General features: G+C 46.5%; 1 protein-coding gene across 8 annotated transcripts in view; it reads left to right on the top strand.

Moving 5' to 3' along the window:
* Positions 1–21,706, top strand: part of LOC119386892 (ATP-dependent RNA helicase DDX3X) — a 104,427-nt gene that overhangs the window by 51,193 nt on the left and 31,528 nt on the right. For 2 of the 8 annotated variants that reach the window (XM_049413297.1, XM_037654168.2), the window contains exons 6-8: positions 2,734–2,828; positions 15,709–15,941; positions 19,124–19,203. The exons of 4 other annotated variants lie outside the window; for them this stretch is intronic. In XM_049413297.1, coding sequence (XP_049269254.1) covers positions 2,734–2,828; positions 15,709–15,941; positions 19,124–19,203 — 408 coding nt within the window. The remainder of the gene's footprint in view (positions 1–2,733; positions 2,829–15,708; positions 15,942–19,123; positions 19,204–21,706) is intronic. 2 more of the 8 variants (XM_049413296.1, XM_049413294.1) reach the window with 2 other exon arrangements.

The following is a 21,706-nucleotide window of genomic DNA, read 5'->3' on the forward strand; positions in this document are numbered from 1 at the left end:
TCTTGATGTCATCCTGTTTGAAGACTATTTGGAGCGTTGGAAGTGTAAAGGCACTATGCTGCACGCTCGTATAACCTGCGCAACGACCGACACGAAACAAAGGCAATGCGAGAAGACCGCAGCAAGCACGGGTAGCATGGGCTAAAGTCCCTAGGGAAAAGTCTAGGGACTTTAGCACGGGCACACATGGGCGATGGTGATGGCGATCGGGCTATACCCTTTGAATCGGGCTCAAAATACGGATCTCAAAGGTCATGCTTTTGCTGGCATGAACCGAAAATACGTCATAGGTGTTGCCCCCGGCACTTTGGGCGGCCAATCCCATTGTCAAGCCGCCAAGCCAAGCTACGTGAAAGACAACATGGCCGCTCGGGCCGGCGCGTCGTGGCACTTCGCAACGTATGATGCGGGAACGGTCCCACAGTTGCGACGCAGCAGCGGGGTTCCCAATGCATTGGATCCTATGGGAGCTGTGCCGGGACCGGCCGAAAACGACGTAACAGCCAGGAAAACGTAACAGCCGGGAACGCAACAGCGGGGTTCTACTGTATTACTGAATATCAGTATTGACAGGGGAGGGGGCATTGTTTTTGAAAGCTTGAAATTGAGGAGTGCGATGACTTTAACAATTTATTTGTGTTAATTCTTGATTGGTTGTTAGGTGGTGTCGCAATCTCTTGAGACGTTCAGTGGGAGCACTGGTTGTAATTTTCGCAAATTATTGGCGGGATTGCAGTAAGCCAGACACAAAGCAGGCTGATTTGTGCTGGCCCAAGTGCTGGTGTTTCAATCCAACCCAGGTCGTCCGGAGACCTTTCTGTATCCGTTCTATTGGATGGAATGGTGTCTCCGTCTGTACTGTGACGTGCTTTGACAAAATGATTGACAGCACTGCCCTTTCGGATCACAAACGTGTGTAAGATATCTCCCGATTTTCAATGCCTGTTGACCACTGGAGCAGGGACACTTAATTCAGCTGTCTCAACTCGCAACTGTCTCAAAGAAGCCGTAGCTGTCGGAGGAGGATTTTGATTCAGCTATGGTAATGTTGTAACTAACGTTGTATTGTAAGGGGATAGAGATTTGGCATAGACTTCAGCAGCAGCCGTGCGTATTCTGCTTGAAGAGATGCGATGTATTACACAATAGGTGAAATGCGGACTCTCCAAGTCTTGGGCAAAGCCACATATGCATGCAGCAACGCGTTCACAACGGGCTCCATACTCGCACAGATACTTAGAAAGATATTCTTTCACAACATTTCGAATTCCTAGCACCTGCTGTAGTGTGCCTGGCATTGTACCAAGAATGCTGTTGCCCGTTTATGTAAGGGAGGGGTCTCTCACGTGACCCGCAGCCCGTGAACCTCCCGCTAGTGGCCCGCACATGACTGTGTTCGTCCCATTTTTTCCCCTAATAAGTATGTTCATTAGCTGCGCGGCATGACTGGTCTAAAGCATTTTTTTCGTGAGGCACTGACTGCGTTCACCACATATTGATACATAACCGTGAAAGAAAACCTTATATATTAGAATGGGTGTCCAGATTTAGTTTTATTTGAGGTATGTTTGTTGGAATCCTGGCGCCAAATCCCCTTCAGAAATGACCCAGGTTTGAGATATAGGAAAGGTCATTTTTCAAATGGCAGCGTCAGCCCCTCCCACTCTTACCTTGAACACTGACCTGGCCCTTGCGGGATTAAGTGTTGCGGGAGCTGAGGTGAGTTTGAGACTCCCCGATATAGGGGAATCTGAAATCTAGTCGAGACAGAATCTTGTGAAAGTGATGATCTCTCTTTTTCTCGCCACATGTCAGATGTCATTTTTATAAGTCGGGGTACAACTTCAGAAGTCTGCGGCATCCGCCTCCTCAAGGGCGGATGCACGCAAGTCTGCCCCAATGGGCGCACACTCCAGACGGGTGTAATGAGCCGCATGAGCGGGACTATTTCTTTAGTCGTGGAGGGGATCGGCTGCTGCGCTTTGGTCATCAGGGTGGGGTCTCGACTTCACTTGTATCTGACTGTAGTGAATTGATATTTCAGGCTCGCAGCTAATTGGGCTTATGCATTTTTTCACTGGTCGATCGGAACAGCTGCCAAAATCCTGGATCGAACGATTGGATTTCACAAATTCATATTTGCCAGTGGGAAACGAAACACACTGCGATTAGTACACAGGAAGTGCACGAACACGTGCCACAAAGCAGTGCTGGAAGCTATGCCCAACGCAAGACATGACAGATCTCGCGCAGGCAACTCCGGCCATTGCCACTCGAATCCGTGCCCTCGGCACCAGGGCAAGTAAGAGTGACCGGCGCAGAGGGAGTTAATCCAAAACGGCCAGTGGGATTCGTATTCATTGCCTTGGAGCAGTTAAAGCTGCCTCGAATCGACCAGCAAAAAATGCCGTTAGGCTATCTGCCCAAACCTGCATTTTAAGGTATCGTCACAGGGATCATGATTGTATGGGAGAGATAGAAGTGCATATATTTCAACATTTACAAGCTGCTGTTATCACAAAATGGCCGACAGCATCTCGCGCGGCATGCTCATGCATAATGCCCGATTTGAAATGAAATGTATCTCAAATGCCTGTTTGTAGCGTTGAGCAAACCTATGACTTGTTGCAGGGGTGGAGGCTCGAACTGGCGCAGCCGGATGACATGCCTCGCGAGGCACCTCGTGAGGGCTCCCGCGACGGTGGGGGCTGGGGTCGGGACGACCGTGGCGGGGGCGGCAACTGGGACCGCCGCAATGGGGGGCGGCGCAACCTCGACACTGACGAGGACTGGACCAGACCGCTTCCTAGGGACGAACGGATAGAGAGGTACGTGTTGCCACTTGGGTGTTGTGCCTCCAGAGTTATATATAAACAGTGGTGCGTACAAAAGGCTGGGGCCACATGTAAGAACTTTTGTTCTGTGTGTCTTTGCACTGCAAATAATAATTGATGTCAGTTCCCCAGTATTGATATTGCAGTGCTCCATAGGTTGGTCCCCTGTTGCCATATTTACTCTTTTGTAATGCGAGGGATGGCTATTGTAATTGAGATGACCTTTTAGTCACAAAAAATAATGTTACTCAAGGTGAACAAATGTTGAAGTGGTACCTTTATTCATGGAATCTTATATTAGAAACTAGTATCATCGTCTGAGGAGGAGCTTACTGTGGACTATTCTTGGGGTTACTGGCATCACTGATGAAATACCGCGTGGCACAGCAATGAATGTGTCCGCGACAGTGTTTCTGGAATCGTGCATAGCTTGCTGCCTAGTAAGTGCCAAGAGCCCTTTCGGCTGCATACATTGAGTGGTTCTTTGCTAAGACGGGCATAGCCTCTCTAAATTGATGCGGCATCTGAAAATGACACCTTGGAAGGAGGTAATACCCATGCTTGATGCGTAAACGATTGCATTGAGGAGCCATACCAAGTGATGACAAGGTGCCATCACAGCCTTTCATGCAGGGTTGTGTGGGTCCTTGAAATCCTTGAATTTGAAAAGTTCATTTCAAGGCCTTGAAAGTCCTGTAATTTTTACGAATCCTTGAAGATCCTTAAATTTCCTAATTTTTTTATTTTTAATAAACACCTCGTGATTTTATGTGAGGAAATTTCAATTCCCTTATATTTTCGTGCAAGTTTGTTGAAAATGTTTCGTACGAAGTCAAACAAATATAAGCTTAGCGGATGCTTGCAAACATATGGCCACAATGGTACTGGCTTTGTGGCATTGGGTGAAAGCGACCGAGAAGTTGTCTATGACTGTGTATGTGATGGGGAAGAGGGACATTGCCAAGGAAGGTTCTTCGACAATTCACGAGGGAGTGGTTTGTTGGCGGAGGCACGCTATGTACAGTAGACTCCTGTTAAACGAAAGCTGAAGGGACCAGGAAAATATGTTTCAAACAGGAGTTTCGTTTACTGAGAGATGAAAAGGGGTGCAGAATTCAAGCACAAAACCAATCATGTTAGAGGCAGTTGTTCCATTTAAGGGGGGAGGTGGCGATCGAAAAAAACTTTTTTGTTTGTTGACCTAGAGTAATGAAATTTGACAGACATACTGAAGAGTGCCTCGAATAGCTATATAAAGTTTCATTGCGATATCTCGAGTAGTTTTCAAATTACACTATGTTACGTGATCTGATGACATAGTCTGCTGGTGAAAAGCCTAGCATTGTAACAAAACATGCCAGGAAGGTCCAAGTGGTTTTGATCTTTACTCAAAAGAGCTCTACACAGGATGACATTATTAGAAATTGTCTATTGCTTTTAGTTTTTTTACAAATAACATCCACATCAGCTTCATGTATTGCATCAGAACTTCTCACGCACTAATTATCACTTACAAAAAAAAACTAGGCCCTAAGCAAGGTAAAGAATAATGTCATCCTGTGAACAAGACTTCAAGGATTGAAAAAGAAAAAACGGAATCAAAATTTGTGTAGTTGCCAAGATATCTGCTCCACAAGCTGAGCAAGATGCCAAAAAAACAGTATTGAGAAAACGGCGTTTAAAGTTTGGCCTTCTCTAAAACACCTAAAGATAGTGATCTTTGGTTTTTTTTTATGATGTTTCACTTCTTGGACATGTGGCCTTTCTGCAGTGTGCCTTTGTTCTTTTTTCATAACCTCCTTCTTTTTTTTTTTTGATCTAAAAAAAAATCAGTATGGATTTCAAACCAAGTTCTCTGTATGAAGGAGTGGTGTGACAGACATGACAGAAAAGAAGATACTGCAATGTAATAAGGCCATGTACTGAAATAATTACACATATTCTTGTATTTATGCTGTCATTAGCATAATTAAGTCTTGCTATTAATTACAATTAATCATAGAATAATTTTTATAAAGAGAAAGGTTTGTTGTGAGAGAAAATGGCTCACACCATGATAGCCGTTGCCTTCGTTCCAAATAGCAAACAGTTATGGCCAAGACATTAGTGGCACAGGGATTTTTGAGCAGTTTATTCAATGACGCGAGTCGGGCAGATAAAAATTCGTCCCCCTGCTTCCTACACGGTCTTTTGCCGCTCTCGCGTATGAAACGTATTATCATTCGGCCGACCGCGGCAACGCTAGTCTACGAGGCTTTCATTGTTTCAAAACATTCATAAACGCCTGCGGCGATATCAAGCACGGCTCCAAGCAGTCTAAATTACATCACTAGTGCTTATTGACAGCACTCTGACCGCGAAGTGCTCGGCCGCGGGGTCCGTGGAGCCGGGCGTGAGTGCTTGGTGACGGCGTTCGGTGACGATGCGCGAATGCAAAGCTACGATGACGAAAAATCTGCGCGCAGTATACTTTGTATCGCATTTTCGGGTGCCGACGCGCGAAATTGCTACCGCTGCTCCGAGCAGTCCGTGGCCGTGGGGTCTGACGATCGAGCTTGGCTGTCGAGTTCACTGCCGATGCGTAAAATGCCCATCCGCGGTTCCGAAGCGCCGGCGAGCGATGTGCTTCTTCGCTTGCGAAGAAGGACATAGCTGCGAGCACGCTAGCGCGTTGTTGTTGCCCGCAAAGTTCGAGGTTCGTCTCGCCAAACGGCGCCGTGAGCGGAGTTAGGCCTAGTGACGACTCCGAGCAGTAGGTGCGCAGGCCGTGGTGCCCGTTGCTTCAAAGTGCGTAATGCGTGGTCGTGAGTACAAAGAGTCGTCCCGCGATCGCCTTCGTCACGATGTCAGAAGTGCTGATAAACAGAACATCTAACCGCGAATCCGACGCTGAAGTCAACGCTAGAGTCGGTCCGAGACACGCGTTTGCGATGTTCGCTAGGAGCGCGGCGCACCATCGTAATCAGATCGAACTTCCTCTTGCAGCTCCAAACTAAAGCGTAATTATATTTTAAGTGATCGTCGAGCCGTGAACACAGAACTATTGCGAACGTGTCACGAAGTAGCGCGATTCTCGACAGCCGTGAACTCGCGACGCGCAGACGACGATCTCCCGAAGCGAGCATCGGACCAATGGCGAGGCGAGCTGGGGCAACATGGCGGACGCGGCCAATCGGAGGCCTCGGAACGACTCTCAAGTGTTTGCTTTTTGTGCGCTTCTTTCTGAATGGAGGAGCCCGCTGAAGCGGGGAATTGAACACGGAGAAATGCCCTTTCCGACAAGCCCAAAAAGTTGGTTCGCGGTCGCGTCATCGCGGAGCTACAGTTTTTTGAAAATCTGTTTTTTTGCCATTTCCACAATAATTTTCGCCACCTCGGAGGGCAAAACAAATTTTCGAAGCACTTCTGGGTGGTTTTCAGTTTAGATATTTTGGAATCAGATAGAAAAAGGGTTCCAGAAACTGAAAATTTGATTTTCAGAAAATCGATTTTTTTGCCATTTTTCGCAATACGAAAGCCGCGTCCCCCTTAAGCAGCAATTCATTTAAGAGAGTTTCGTTTATTGAGAGTCTACTCTACTCATACTGGAGGGCATACTACAGTAATACCTCGTTACCTCGAAGTAGTAAAAACCAGAAAAAACTTTGACATAAGCAGATTTTCTAGATAAGCAAAGTGGCGCAAATTCCATTGAGGAGTCCAGTTCTATCTAAAAACGTTATCACTGCTGACCAGTTTCTTAAGAGGAGCGCCTAACTGGCTTTTTGTAAAGGTATTAAAGAAAAATAATGACATACCAGAGCTGTCAACCAGTTGTGTTTTTCGGCACTGCCTTTTATTTAGTGCAGAAATACCAACTAAAGCTGGTCTGCTGGTCTGCCTCTCAGTAACACTTGCACTAGCAAAGCTTTCTCAAGTTGCTTAACACGTCTCATGTGGCGATCTGCACTGCTGCACGCAACATTATTTCGCATCATGCGAAGCATGTTTCCTGTTTCGGCTGATGTCGCCCCTTGAGTAGCTGCGTCGACGCTGCCTCGATCACTGTGCGTGACTCCACATTGTTTCGCATAAGAAAGTGGTCAAACCAGCCGATGTTGCAGACGAGATCAGTGTAGCCCACTGCTAAGTCCAGCGAATAGGCTTTATCTGTCAGTGTTGTGACTGGAAGGGGCTCCTCTCGCACGACGCAACCGCACAGTGGTGCCGTAATGACATCCGGAAACTTCGAGCCTCGAATCGCTTCTTTGATTAGGGCTATCTTTCTCTGCAGCATCAATGACTTGCTTTGCTTTGGTGGCGTTATCCTCACCACATCGCACGGCCGACAAAAAAATTCACGTTACGTGCCTTGCGTAAAATATAATGCTAGAATCACATCTCTGACGGTAAACTAGGGGTGTGCGAATATTCAAAATTTCGAATATTTTTCGAATAGTGTTTGCTATTCGATTCGATTTGCACTGGAATTTTACTATTCGAACTTCCCAAAAACAAATACAGTCTACACCCGATTGAAAGTGACCCTTCAGATTTTCAATATGCTTCACCACATTACACACTCGTATCACGGCAAAGCTGCCTTTCAAGCTCCGTTACGGTCGAACTTTGCCAAAAAGCAACGCCGATTAAAAGTGGTCCCTAGATTTTCAGTATGCTTCGATCATCACATCCCGGTATTGCGGCAAAGCTGCCTTTCAAGCTCCGTTACGGTCGAACTTTGCCAAGAGATAGTCAACGTCCGATTGGAAGTGGTCCCTAGATTTTCAATATGCTTCACCGCATCACACCCCAGTATTGCGGCAAAGCTGCCTTTAAGCTCTGCTACGGTCGCAAATGTATTAACTAGGAAAACGCAGTTCTAACATGGAGATGAAAGATGTGACAGAGATGGGGGCTCAATTAATGCTGTTTTGGACCTCAAATTTGGGCAGGAAGTGCGAAAAATCGGAAGCCGAAGCTTTTTCGCATCCAAAATTTCAGATGTTCATATATCGACGTCTAGGAGGCAGATTTGGAACTTGTCCGCCACATCAGTTGGGCTTCCACAAAAGTTCCAGAAAGAGGAGGAGAGGGCTGAGGAAACGGCACCTTTGCCTATCACGTGTAAAGTGTTGTCAGCAACACTTTGGCGCACCAAATCACGTACATAAATCGAATTCGGCCTCTACATTGCCTCATTCTTGATAAGACAACTATGAAACACCACCCCGCCAGTGCTTCATCAACCTAGCGAAAAGAAACACTTTCATGTTGCTATCTCATAAGAATATGCTTAGGAATTCTCTCTTAGCTTTTTTTTTCTGCAGTTCTCTCGAAGTATTAGAAAAATATTCTAGAAATATTCGAGAATTATTCGAAAAATATTCTGTTCAATTCGCACTCACACTTCAATATTCGAATTCGCTTCGCACCCAAAATTTTGCTATTCGCACAGCTCTACGGTAAACAAAACATGTACGACCAGTGCTCTTTTGCAGGGCCTGCCTATGTGCACTTCTATAGCGTCACATGACGTGACACAAGTTTGCTTGACACAAGTTATGCCGCTAGGTTCAGACTTCACTTTCGGGAACAGTGTCCACTTCGTCGTAAGTGCGGCAGCTTCGCGTGAACCTTGTGAAATGTATGACAGTTTGCCGCTAGATTTTATGAAACGGTTCGGCGGTGAAGTTTTATTCCACTCTGTCAAGATTGTGAGATAACCGAAAGTGAGCACGGAAATACTTCAAAATAAAGGGCACTAAATACATTGCACCTATGGGAAATCGTTCAGTGCCACGGAAAATTTCGGCTTAGCCGATTTTTTGAGATATGCAAGTTTGAGTTAACGAGGTATTACAGTAAAACCTCATTAATTCGTATCTCAAGGGAGTGAAAAAAATGTCCGAATTATCCGAATGTCGAATCAACAAATGCATAACAAAAATGCACATTTTCAATTCCTTTATCGCGTACCTTTATCTTGAGAAGTAGTCGTGATGCTTGTGGTTTTTTGTGGACAGCTAGGCGGCAAGGACTAATTTGTGGGCATATGACAAACCCTCTAACGCAAGAGTATTGCCTGGGACATCGTAACAAAACTCCTCTAGAATGATGAGAGCATCTGCGGTTGCTTTGCGGTACAACGCACGGTGCCTAGTTCATTGCACAGGTCTTCGTCGGACGCCTCATCCATCTCACCGATGCCTTGAAGGAATCTATGTTCATTCGTAGAGCTCTCTGCTTGCAGGCATATAAGTGGTCCACTTAAGGGGGGACGCGGCTTTCGTATTGCGAAAAACGGCAAAAAAATCGATTTTTTGAAAATCACATTCTCAGTTCCTGTAGCCCTTTTTATATCCGATTCCAAAATATCTTCACCGAAAACCGCGTAGAAGTGCTATAAAAAAATTGTTGCGCCTGCCGAGGTGGCGAAAATTATTGGGGAAATCGCAAAAAAACACTGATTTTCAAAAAACCATAGCGCCGCAACGACGCCACCGAGCGCCGATATCTTGGGCTCATCGGAAAGCGCATTTCTCCGTCTTCAAATTCCCCACCGCAGCTGGCTCCTCCCTTAGAAAACAAGCGCACAAAAAGCAAATGTTCGAAGGTCGTTTCGAGCCCTCCGATTGGCGCGTCCGCCATGTTGCCCCAGCGCGCCTCGCCATTGGTCCGATGTTCGCTCCGGGAGAGATCGTCGTCTGCAGCTCGTGCGTCTCGAGCTCATGGCTGTCGAAAGCGCGCTACTTCGTGGCGTATTCGCAATCGCTCTGTGTTCACGGCTCGACGATAACTTTGAATAAGGACTACGTTTAGTTTGGAGCTACTAGCGGAAGCTCGGTGGGATTATGATGGCGCACCGCACTCATAGCGAACATCGCAAACGCGCGTCGGACCGACTCTTTAGCGTTGACTCGTGATCCGTGGTGGAGGTTCTGCTTATGCGCACTTCGGACGTCGTGACGATGATGATCGCAGGAGACTTTGTACTCGCAACCAGCATTACGTACTTTGAAACATCTGGCACCGCGGTCGGCGCGTCTACTGCTCGGAGTCGTCACTAGGCCTAACTCCGCTCACGGCGTCGGCACGCGAGACGAACCTCGAACTTAGCGGGCAAGAACAACGCGTTAGCGGACTCGCGGCAGTGTGCTTCTTCGCAAGGAACGAAGCGCTTCCCCCGCCGGCTCCTCGGTACAGCGGATGGTCATTTTACGCATCGGCAGCGGACCCCACGGCCAACCTCGTCCGCGAGGGCGCGCGTCGGCGTCCGAAATGCGAGGCCAAACACGTTGCGCGCATATTTTTTGTCGCCGCACCTAGGCATATTGCGCATCGTCCGAATGCCGCCACCAGCACATCGCGTGCCGACTTCCGGACTATGCAGCCGAGCACTTAAGAGGTGAAATAAAGCATGGTGATGCAATTTAGGCGCGCTTGGGGCCGTGCTTGGTATCGCCGTAAGCGTCATGAATCATGTGAAAAAATAAAAGCCTCGCAGAAAACTGTGTCCGCGACGGGTGAATGATGAAGCGCATCGCAGGCGAGGTTTACAAATTAGCTTGACGAGCGAAACAGGGAGATGAATTCATATCTGCCCAGTTTACGTCTTGAATAAACTGCTAAGGAATTCTATTCCCCCAATGTCTTGGCCATAACTGGCTGTTTTTAGGAGGAAGGGATAGGTTGTCATGATGAGAGCGCTCTAGTATCCTATAAAAATGATTCAATGATCAATTGCAATCAAGACTTAATTATGTTAATGATAGCATGAATACAAGAAAGCTGGCAAATAATAGTACATGACCTACTTGCATTACAATATCTTGTTTTTTCATGTCTATTACACCACTTCATAACTCGTTTAAAATTCATGCTGCATGTTCTTTGTATATCAGGAAAGGATTTTAAGAAAAAAGAAAGAAAAGGCACAACAGATGAAAAACCACTATGCAGCAGGTCCAACCTTATAAAACACACCAAAGATCACAATCTTCTTGTGTTTTAGAGAAGCAAGGCACTCAAACTAAAGACAGGGCACTCGAGAAACTGCAGATTACGAAGGACTCAAAAGATTACGACCCTAGTGCCTTTTGATGAAGTAATATCATTGGTACAACTTTAAAGCCGTTTTCTCAAAACGTATTTTTTGCTTCCTGCTTCGCTTGTTCCGCCTTTCTCACTGACCGCTGGGTCTATTTCAGTTCCGTTTTTTGTTCTATTTTCCTTGAGCACAGTTCAGGGCGTGACATTCTTGCTTTTCAGTATGGCCTTTTGATAATTAGCTATTTGACGAGTTGGACAAAGCCTCGATGCCTGTTGCACAGTCACCTCATGAAAATGAAAACTGAAAAGTTTCCTATCGCACTTTTTAAGGGGGACACGGGTTGTGGAGACGAAAAAATCGCGAAAAAACTCGTTTTTTTTTTTTTTGCGTTTTTGAAATCTACAGCAACTAGTGCACTTATACTGTGAATTTCAAGCCGATAATATCGGTATTTTAGCCGCAAAGACCTTCTATAGAGCGCGTCCTAGCGAAAATTGAGCCGAAATCGACGTTGAAATCACCCATTTTCCGCAACGCGCCCCTGCTCCCCATGTGTGCCAGCGCGGTCATCTTGCTCTCATTTGAGAGAGCAGTCTTTCGCCTTCAAATTCCCGCCAGAAGGGCCCGATTCAGCCATTGGCAGCTTAGAAAATGCGCGGCAAAAAAAGGCATCACGGCGCCCTCCTATTCGCTACTTCGTGCACGTGACTTGAGCTTGCCTCCCTATTGGTGGACTCCCATGGCTATCGTCTGCTCGCGCTTGAGGCGCGCATGGACGCACGCCATTTTGCCTCTGTGTTAGCTGTGCCAGTGACGAATCCTTTCACGATGTCAAATCCTGAGCGGAAATTCGCAGCGGCACAAGTTTGGTGCGAAAAAGGTGCGACGGATGCTAGTCGCGAATTTCACGAGACGTCCGTGATACCGCAAGACACCAAGACTCTACACGCTCCGCGTCCGATGGCGAAGTCGTCGATGCTACCACGGAAGAAGGCCTAGCGTCCGCATCGGCTGTCGCGGAGCCTGTGCAAGGTCCGTCAGGATACGATCTCGGCAACGATCCGATTTGGAAGAGGAGCAAGCGAAAGCCGAAAAGAAGCTATCGGAGTTGTCGTCCGCTGCAGCGACGGAGCGAAAACGCGTATTGTGGGTGACGGTGCTGACGACGCAGCTCGCCCGCCTGATAGAACCACGTTCACAATTAGAGATTTGGACACAGTGAACAGCGCGTTGTTGGCCTTGCTATGTGCAAGGCATGCAACGGGGAACTTCAAATCGTCCGAGACGACGGGAATTCGGACTCGCCGTGAAGTTGCGTTCGTGTGTTCAACCTGTGGTGAGGACTGCGTCGTTGTGGAGCTCGCCGCGCGTTCGCAGTGATGAACGCATGAAACCTTTACTGTGAACGTTTGGCTGCACGTGCCATGCAGGCAACGGGGAATAGACAGACCGCGCTCAATGATGTTCTCGTTGATGGGCATCAGCCGTCGGGGTCTGCACACAAAAACGTGGCAGCACTACGTGAAGACGAAGTGGCAACCGCGGCCGATCGCGCTGCACGTAATTGATGAGGACTGAGCGCGGTCGGTTCGCGAACTTTACGCCGAACTAACATAGGCCACACGGGAACATCGCGGTGTCATATGAGGGACATGGATGATCCGCGGTCATTCATCACATATCGGTGTCGGCACGTAATGGAGCTGTTCAGCGGGCTGGTGCTTGACTTGTTGTTTTGAGCAACTTTTGTGCCGGGGCGAGTCGGGCCCAAAGGAAGGGACCCTTCTTATGTAGCGTGGAAGAAAGATCACCAGTGCCAAAAAACACTGAGAAGAAGGTGGAGAAATGGAGGTTGAGGATGCCCTCATCCTCTTCAGGAGGTCTGAGCGGCACAACCTGCGCTACACCCGTGCTTTGCGACGGGACAGCGCAGTACTGCGCTACAAGAGATAAGGTGTATGGGTATATCCCAGTGGAAAAAGAGGACTGCATCATCATGTCTAGAAGGCAGGGCATGCTTTGCGCAACTTGATTGCCAAGCACAGAGGTCCTGGCCTTGAAAGTCTTGGGGGAAAGGGCCCTTGACAGGAGATCTGATTCCAGCTGAGCGATATTATGGGTGGGCTCTCAAGACCACAGTGGGGATGTTGATGCTATGCACACAGCAGTGATGGCCACTTATCATCACATCACATCCAATGATGGTGTGGCAAACCACACTCTTTGCCAAGCTGGCCCAAACTCCTGGTGCAAACAAAATGTGGCAAAGGCCAAGGGTGAGCCCATTCCCAGACATCGTCGAAAGCTGCCTCCGCATGTCTGCCAAGCCTTACTTCCCTTTATCAGCGCTTGTCAGACAAAAAGCTGTTGCAACGATGCCAGCGTGGGAAAACCCAAAACAACAATGAATGCCTGCATTCAATGATCTGAGCCCTGGCACCAAAGGAGCGACATGCTTCCCTATTCACAGTGGAGGCAGCTGTGGCAGAAGCAGTGCTCAAGTTCAACGCAGGCAATGAAAGGGCATCACAAGATATTAAAGAGCTGAGCCTAAACGCCAGCTGGCAAAGCCGCAGCCGCATGGCTGAAAAGATCGACGGCGCTCGGCAGCATCAGCCAAGCGAGAACAACTGAAGACTTGCACCGGTCGCTGAAAAAGCGCCACACGGGGCTAATAATCAAAAGGACTACATGCCTGGTGCATACTGAGCTGTTTCAAGAGCAGTTATGTAAATACAACGAGTCTTTTTTGTTTTTCTCAGTTTTCTCAAAACATGTTTTTTGGTCACTTTACTAGTTTGTCGAGGTGATATCTCAAGATCTAGAACAGCTAGAGCAATAATTTTTTTTTAACATGAAGCCCAATCTGTGTATTACAAAGTGCTGAGAGCAGAATTTCTATTTCCTGCACATATAAATTTAAAAGTTATTAAATTTATTTTTGTGTCATAGCCATGGCATAGACACTGAACTTTCATCATCTGCAGAATTGCTAATTATGCTTTGATTTGAAATCTGCTTGCAGCGTTGCACTTATTGCTAATTACACTATCTAGCTATGCAATAATAATCAGTTTTTGATAAGCACATTCTTTCCTACTGTCTCCGAAAACAATAGAGTGGCAGCTCCGTGTATCTTCTGAATTAATTGACCTACAAGAAAACTTTTTGCATATTTGAAATCAGCAGAAAAAACTACATAAGCATGTATATTTTCATGAAGTTTTGTCAAAAGATGCAGAAAATATCTCCACACACCATGTCCCCCCTTAAGCGAGTCAGACTCGGAACAAAAGCAGAAGGTGAAATATATTGTACATCAAAAAGTTGTAAAGATATATTCACGAAATTTTTACAGTAGCATTAAAAAACATTTCAAAAAGTTTGCCAATTTTCATCAAAATCCATGAAGAAATAAGAAAGTTGGTACCGAAAGCCACGTCCCCCGTTAACGGCAGCTTCGACCGCGTGCAGTAACAATCCACTGCAACACCCGCTTCCCTCGAGTTGTGGGTGGGCTGGCGGGTGTGCAATCGCTTTCGTCTGGCGTGAAATTTCTCGCCCTCAATGCTTCCATTATTTGAGCCTCGTTGTTCACGTACGTCGATAGCGTGCTTCTTTTTACGTCGAACTGACGCATAACCTCTTCTCTGGAAGTGCCAGTCTATTCAGTTCCTTTAGTATCTTCACTTTATTTTGCCAAGTCCTCCGCCGTGTACCTCGTGCGTTTCGCCGGTTCACACTCGCGGCAGGGTGATATATCACCCCACCCTATTGCCCGACCACCACCTCGTGCACCGACACTTCCGATACACCGACAACGCACCGAAGAGGGGGGAAAAAGCACAGACCGACGTCTGCAAGTTCGCAACGCTATCCGTCGGAGGCCTTGTTTCTTTGTTATCCGTTCTCTGCCGATCATAAAGTTTCTACAATACTTAATTTTAGGAAACTCTATGCCGTCGATGACCATGCGTGCTCCAAAACGCCACCTTGCTCCCCGTTTCATAAGTTTTCGAGGGGGAAAAAAAATGCGGTTTTCTTGGCCTCCGCAATCGCATCGACAGCGCGCCCGTTGCTGCCGGAGCTCATCTCGGTGAAGCATAAGTTTGCACATGTGCTGGTAAAGAAATGCCATGCGATAAATATTATGGCGTCCGAGACGCAGTTTTGCGTCTTTGGCTTGCCTCCAGTCCGAATTTAGCGAATGTTTGTTGCCATAGGTCTACGACATTTTGGAAGGAGGGTGTGGGAATGACGAATTATCCAATTTCCAAATTAACGGGGGCCGAATTAACGAGATTCTATGTACTGTATGTTGGCGGGCAGCAGACGCAATGCATCCTCTGCAATGGCAGCAGAGGAGACAAGCAGATTCATTCCGGTGTCCGGATATACGGCACTCAGTTTTGTCAAAAGTGAGGACCAGCGTAAAAGCACCAGAACACAAGTGGAGATTACAAAACAACGGCTGAAACACTGATGGCAGGATCGTCTGCCATCAATTACGGCAAAAATGAGTTCCGCAAACTAGAAGTGGTCACAGCTTAGAATTTTAATTTCAAGAAAGGCTGTACAACTTTCGTCAAAGCTCTTGCACAGAAAGTGGTGAGGATTGATTGCCACCACTTTCATTGCATCGGTCAGGGAATTTTTGCTAAAAAGGTCAATGACAACCTGGAAAAGTCAAGGAAATTGATTTGTGCAATTTGCTAGATGCCCTAATGTGATCTTGTTTGCCCAGGTCCATCAGTTGTGTTTCTCAGGCCAATGTGTCCTTTAGTCGCAGCTTGTGTCACTGTGTGCCATTGTCATTTAATTTGTTCTTGTGATGTCGTGCAGAGAGCTGTTCTCGCAAGGACACACAGGCATAAACTTTGAGAAGTATGAGGACATTCCTGTGGAGGCCACTGGTGATGCACCCAAGCACATCAACTCGTTCGACGACTGCTCCCTGACGGAGATCATTCGCATGAACATTGAGCTGGCGCACTACACCTCGCCCACACCCGTGCAGAAGCACGCCATCCCCATCATCCTCTCCAAGCGCGACCTGATGGCCTGCGCCCAGACAGGTGCGTACTCTGTGCTCACTTCTCCGTACTTCGACTGGTCTTCTCCTCTATGGTGCTTTTGCACATAACAACCTGTTACAGAACATCACAAGTTGAGAGCATCTGAATGAACCCACCCGGTGCAATAAACGCGCATTAGAAAATAATCTAGATAGGTGCTTCCAGGCAAATTACAACTAGTATAATGCCGATACTGCACTGTCGCTACGTCTGTGCGGGCTAGCACCACTAGGTAGCGCTATCCAGGTCTGGCCATAACTGGCCCTCGCACCATAAAACACTATACCATAAACCTTGTTAATTTGAAAGCCTCGGGACCGAGAGAAACATTCTGAATAAGGATTTCAAGTTATCCAAATCAAGGCAAAAGCCAGGAAATCGGCCAGAAAACGTGACACATGGATGGCATACTTTGCCTTACTTCCACCTACTTGGAGAAAAATTCCTAGAGACATGGCGCTTTCAGTACATCATTGCACTAATTGGTGTTTTCATAGTCAACACGTCTCTGCCTCACCAGCATTGTATTCATAGTAACTGTGCACAACACTCAGTGTGCTGATCGTTTCCGTCGAAGGGGATCATCAGAGTCTGGAAGCTCATTGTCACTGTCCTCTCATGTTGGTGGCCAAGGGGGCTGTGCCTGGCCAGCGACGTTGCTCTTTATGTTTGTGTAGCATACTGTAGCAGTGCTCTTCTATGTTCGAGCCACTGCGGAAGCTGATCATGTTGCACTCACAGCCTTCGGTGTTTAAGCGTACGAATGCAGAGTCCTGCTACCCTTCCTCATCAAATGAGCAGGTCATGGCACAATCAGCAGTGTGGGTTGGTGACAATATCCTTCACAAACCCGGCGTACTCAAAATACTGTCAATGCCTTGACACGCAGACAACGAAGCGTACAGCATCACAGGTCAATTGCATAGCATACTCCTTTCCATTATTGTAACAAAGCATTTGCTTTGATTGTGGAAACATTAACGCCTCTGTTAGCGGCTGCCAATTGTAAAATCTGTGTTAGGACTTTGAAATACCACATAGGTTATAAGTGGGGTGCGAATATTCGAAATTTCGAATTTTTTCTAATAGTGTTTGCTATTTGATTCGATTCGCACTGGAATTTTACTATTCGAACTTCCCAAAAACAGTCAACGTCCGATTGAAAGTGACCCCTTCAGATTTTCAATAAGCTTCACCTCATTACACTCTCGTACTGCGGCAAAGCTGCCTTTCAAGCTCCGTTACGGTCGAACTTAGCCAGGACACAGTCAACATCCGATTAGAAGTTGTCCCTAGATTTTCAATATGCTTCACCTCGTCACACCCCCGTATTGCGGCAAAGCTACCTTTCAAGCTCCGTTACGCTCGAACTTGGCCAAGAGACAGTCAACATCCGATTAGAAGTTGTCCCTAGATTTTCAATATGCTTCACCTCATCACACCCCTGTATTGCGGCAAAGCTGCCTTTCAAGCTCCGTTACGGTCGAACTTGGCCAAGAGACGTCAGATTGGAAGTGGTCCCTAGATTTTCAGTACGCTTTACCTCATCACACCCCCGTATTGTGGCAAAGCTGCCTTTCAAGCTCCGCTGCGGTTGCAAATGTATTAACTCAAGAAAACGCTGGTTCCAACATGGAGATGAAAGATGTGGCAGAGGTGGGGGCTCAACTAATGCTGTTTTGGACCTGAAATTTGGGTAGGAAGTCCGAGAAATTGGACGCCAAAGCTTTTTAGCATCCAAAATTTAAGATGTTCTTATATATCAACGTCTACGCGGCAGATTTGGAACCCCAGGCTTGAAGGGAGCACACCGTTGTCCGCCACATCAGTTGGGCTTCCACAGAAGTTCAAAGAGGAGGAGAGGCTGAGGAAATGGCATCTTTGCCTATCACGTGTAAAGTGTGTCGGCAACACTTTGGTTGCACCAAATCATGTACAGTAGAACCCCGCTGATACGTTTTTGAAGGCCGTAGGAAATAAACGTAAGAGACGGGAAACGTAAGAGCCGAAAAACAGGAAAAACGGCAAAATATTTAGTGGTACAGAATTTTATTTCAATTCTTACGAGGAGCACGAAAATTGGCGCGCCAGCCGCGATCTAGTCGATGGATAAACGCGGAGCTTAGGACGGCCTCATCCACAGAAATGTAATCAACGTATGTGGTTTTTTTAACACCAACAGCTGTAGGCATGAAAGAACTAAGCACACGCAATCACGACCGGCGCCGGCGAGTCCACCGCGAACCGCACGCACAACCATGCGAGCTCCAACCAGCTCGAAACTCCTCCCGTTCTCCGAGAAATAACGATGATGATGAGTCTACGTCAACGCGATGACAGAAGTGAATGCCAATCTCGAAGGCCTTGCTTTCGCAAGCAATTACGTCATACACGCCATGTTGTGCAATACAAATCTCAAAGGCTATGCTTTCGTCAATAGTAAATGCCAATCTCGAAGGCCTTGCTTTCGCGAGCAGTTACGTCATAGACGCCATCTTTTGCAATTTGAATCTCGAAGGCCATGCTTTTGTTTGCATCAATTGAAAGATTCTGCTGCTTGCGCCTTTCATGCGGCTAATATTACGGTCAAACGAGGCCAGGCTGCGTGAAAATGCACCATGGCCGCTCCCTTTTGGAGTCACTCGGTCGGCTCCGAGCGCACTTCGCGACGTATCATACAGGAACGGTCCGACAGCTACGACGTAACAGCGGGGTTCCCATACATTGTTATCCTATAGGAGCTATGCCGGGACCGGCGGAAAACGACGTAACAGCCGGGAAAACGCAGCAGTGAGGAATGTAACAGCGGGGTTCTACTGTACATAAATACAATTTGGCCTCTACATTGCCTCATTCTTGATAAGACATCTATGAAACACCACCCCGTGCCAGCGCTTCATGAACCTAGCAAAAAGAAACACTTTCATGTTGCTACCTCGTGAGAACATACTAGGGATTCTCTGCAACTTTTGTCTGTAATTTCACTTCGAAGTATTCGAAAAATGTTTGAGAATTATTCGAAAATTATTCAGTTCGATTCGCACTCAATCATTATTATTCGAATTCGCTTCGCACCAAAATTTGCTATTAGCACAGCTATATTATAAAGTAATGCTACACAAGTACAGCAAGTTGCGGAGACATTTTGTGTTAATGACTTGCTATTTTCATCCACCTTGCAGGATCCGGGAAAACTGCGGCTTTCCTGGTGCCCATTTTGAACCAGGTGTTTGAGGAGGGACCTCCCAAAAATGTGCCTGCGGTGAGTGACTCACTCTCTTGGTTTAGCACTTTCAATAGTTGACACAAATAGTGAGTCTGGCCTCAATACTAAATTGAAGTACAAAAGATTTCTCCCAGAGGGTGGCTCGAATTGTGACCTTTTTTGTGCAATTGAAGTGCTTTATAGAAGATATGCTGCTCTCTGTCACCGCTGCCCCACTGGCAAGAGAACTGAAATCCTTCATCCCAGAGTGTCGCATGCTTTATTCCCCTCCTCCCCCTTACGATTGTAGCTGTTGCCTGTATGCGTGCACAGAATAACGCGCCAATTCTTAGGTCCGGTTACCAGAATCAAGTGCTTTCCTGACTGAAAAGCGTGCTTTGTGCGCATTTTAAAACTTTTTTACTTCGCCATTTGAAGCCAAAAAGAACTGTGCAAAATTGATCAGGGTAACTTGAATGCAGTACAGTGCGAACGCTTTTTTCAACGTGAACTAGCCCGGCTTGTCTTCGGTTAGAGCGGTACAAGCAGTGTGGATGAGCTCAGCTAGTCTACGGTAGGGAAAGGATTAATCAAATGTGCAACGGCGTTGAGGTTCTTGCGTAAACCATCAACAATGCGGATAAGCCACTGACAAAATTGAGCAGTGTCTGTCTGGCAAAATTAGCCGTTTGACGTTTGAAACTTGTAGGCAGTGTAAAAAAAAAAAAAGGCTGCCTTCATTATACAGTCAAACTTCGCTATAACGAAGTCGCACCTGATGCGGAAATGACTTCATTATATCCAAAAATTCTTTATAAGCGTATATGCACAACACTGTATAATGCCGAGACTATTCTTCAATAACTTCGTTATAGCAGATAATTCGTTATATCGAGGTTCGACTGTAACCTGTTTTATTGTGACCCTCTTAAGATGGAGGATGCCTATCTTGGAGACGTAATTTCTACCTAATTTTTGTTTTTATTTTAAGCCTTCTTGGTGACCGCTTCGTATGAAGCCAAGGAAAGCTAGTGGTTATGGCACTCGACTGCTGACCCGAAGGTCGCGGGATCGAATCCCGGCCGCGGCGGCTGCATTTTCTACGGAGGTGAAAATGTTTGAGGCCCCTGTACCGTATTTACTCGATTCTACCGCGCCCTCGATTGTAACGCGCACCCGTTTTCCGCGACCAGAAAGAAGAAAAAGTAAAACATCGATTGTAACGCGCACCCGTTTTCCGCGACAAAAAAAAAAAAAGTAATACATCGATTGTAACGCGCACCCATTTTTCGTGAGAGAAAAGAACAAAAGTCCGTAGGAGTCAAACTTCGCACATTCGAAGAACAAGTATTTGGGTTTTAAAGAACTAAACTTTCAAAAAAGTAAAACACAAAGTCAAAAAGCGGGCCTTGCCGCTAAAACTGTCACCACTACGGCGGCGATACAAGTCGGGTAATGGATCAGTCCTCGTCGCTGTCGGACAACTCCTTGTCGCTTTCAACACTCTTCGATTTCGGGAAACCGGCCCTGCTTTGGTCCACTAAAACCTTTTCGTGAAGCTTTGCTGTAAAAAATCTTCTGCTTCTGTTTGCGCCAGTCTCGCACGCACGTTTCGGGAACTTCGAACGACCGCGATGCGGCCCGATTTCCGTCCGTCTCTCTGCACATGTAATAACTATTCTTTTAAATGCGGCATCGTGGTGCACTCGTCGAGTATTTAGAGTCGGCACTTCCACGCCGTCGATGCGAACGCAGAACGGGATGACAATCTCCTCAGCATACGTACGAACTGAAAAAATGGCAGAAATGGCCAAAGCGCGTAGGAGGCGGCCATTTTTAAATGTCGATGGCAATATGATAACCGAGTTTCTTTTTTTTTTTTTTTTCGGTACTCGATTCTAACGCGCATGCGATTTTTGGACTCGTTTTCCCGAAAAAATGGTGCGCGGTTAGATTCGAGTAAATACAGTATTTGGGTTTTAAGGGGGACGTGGCTTTCTGTACCAACTTTCTTATTTCTTCATGGATTTTGATGAAAATTGGCACACTTATTTGAAATGTTTTTTTAATGCTACTGTAGAAATTTCATGAATATATCTTTACAACTTTTTGATGTACAATATATTTCACCTTCTGCTCTTGTTCCGAGTCTGACTCGCTTAAAAAATGTGATAGGAAACTCGTTCAAAGTCCTATGCATTCTAAGATGTCTGATTGCGGCATGACATTCTTAGATTTTTTTTAGGGGTGTGCGAATATTCGAAATTTTGAATATTTTTCGAATAGTGTTTGCTATTCGATTCGATTCGCACTGAAATTTTACTATTCGAACTATTCGAACTTCCCAAAGACAAATGCACTCAACGTCCGGTTGAAAGTGACCCCTTCAGATTTTCAATATGCTTCACCTCATTACACTCTCGTATTGCGGCAAAGCTGCCTTTCAAGCTCCATTACGGTCGAACTTAGGCAAGAGACGAAGTCCGGTTGAAAGTGGTCCCTAGATTTTCAATATGCTTCACCTCATCACACCCCCGTATTGCGCCAAAACTGCCTTTCA

Source organism: Rhipicephalus sanguineus, chromosome 3, assembly GCF_013339695.2.
Source record: "Rhipicephalus sanguineus isolate Rsan-2018 chromosome 3, BIME_Rsan_1.4, whole genome shotgun sequence".
Lineage (NCBI taxonomy): Eukaryota > Metazoa > Arthropoda > Arachnida > Ixodida > Ixodidae > Rhipicephalus > Rhipicephalus sanguineus.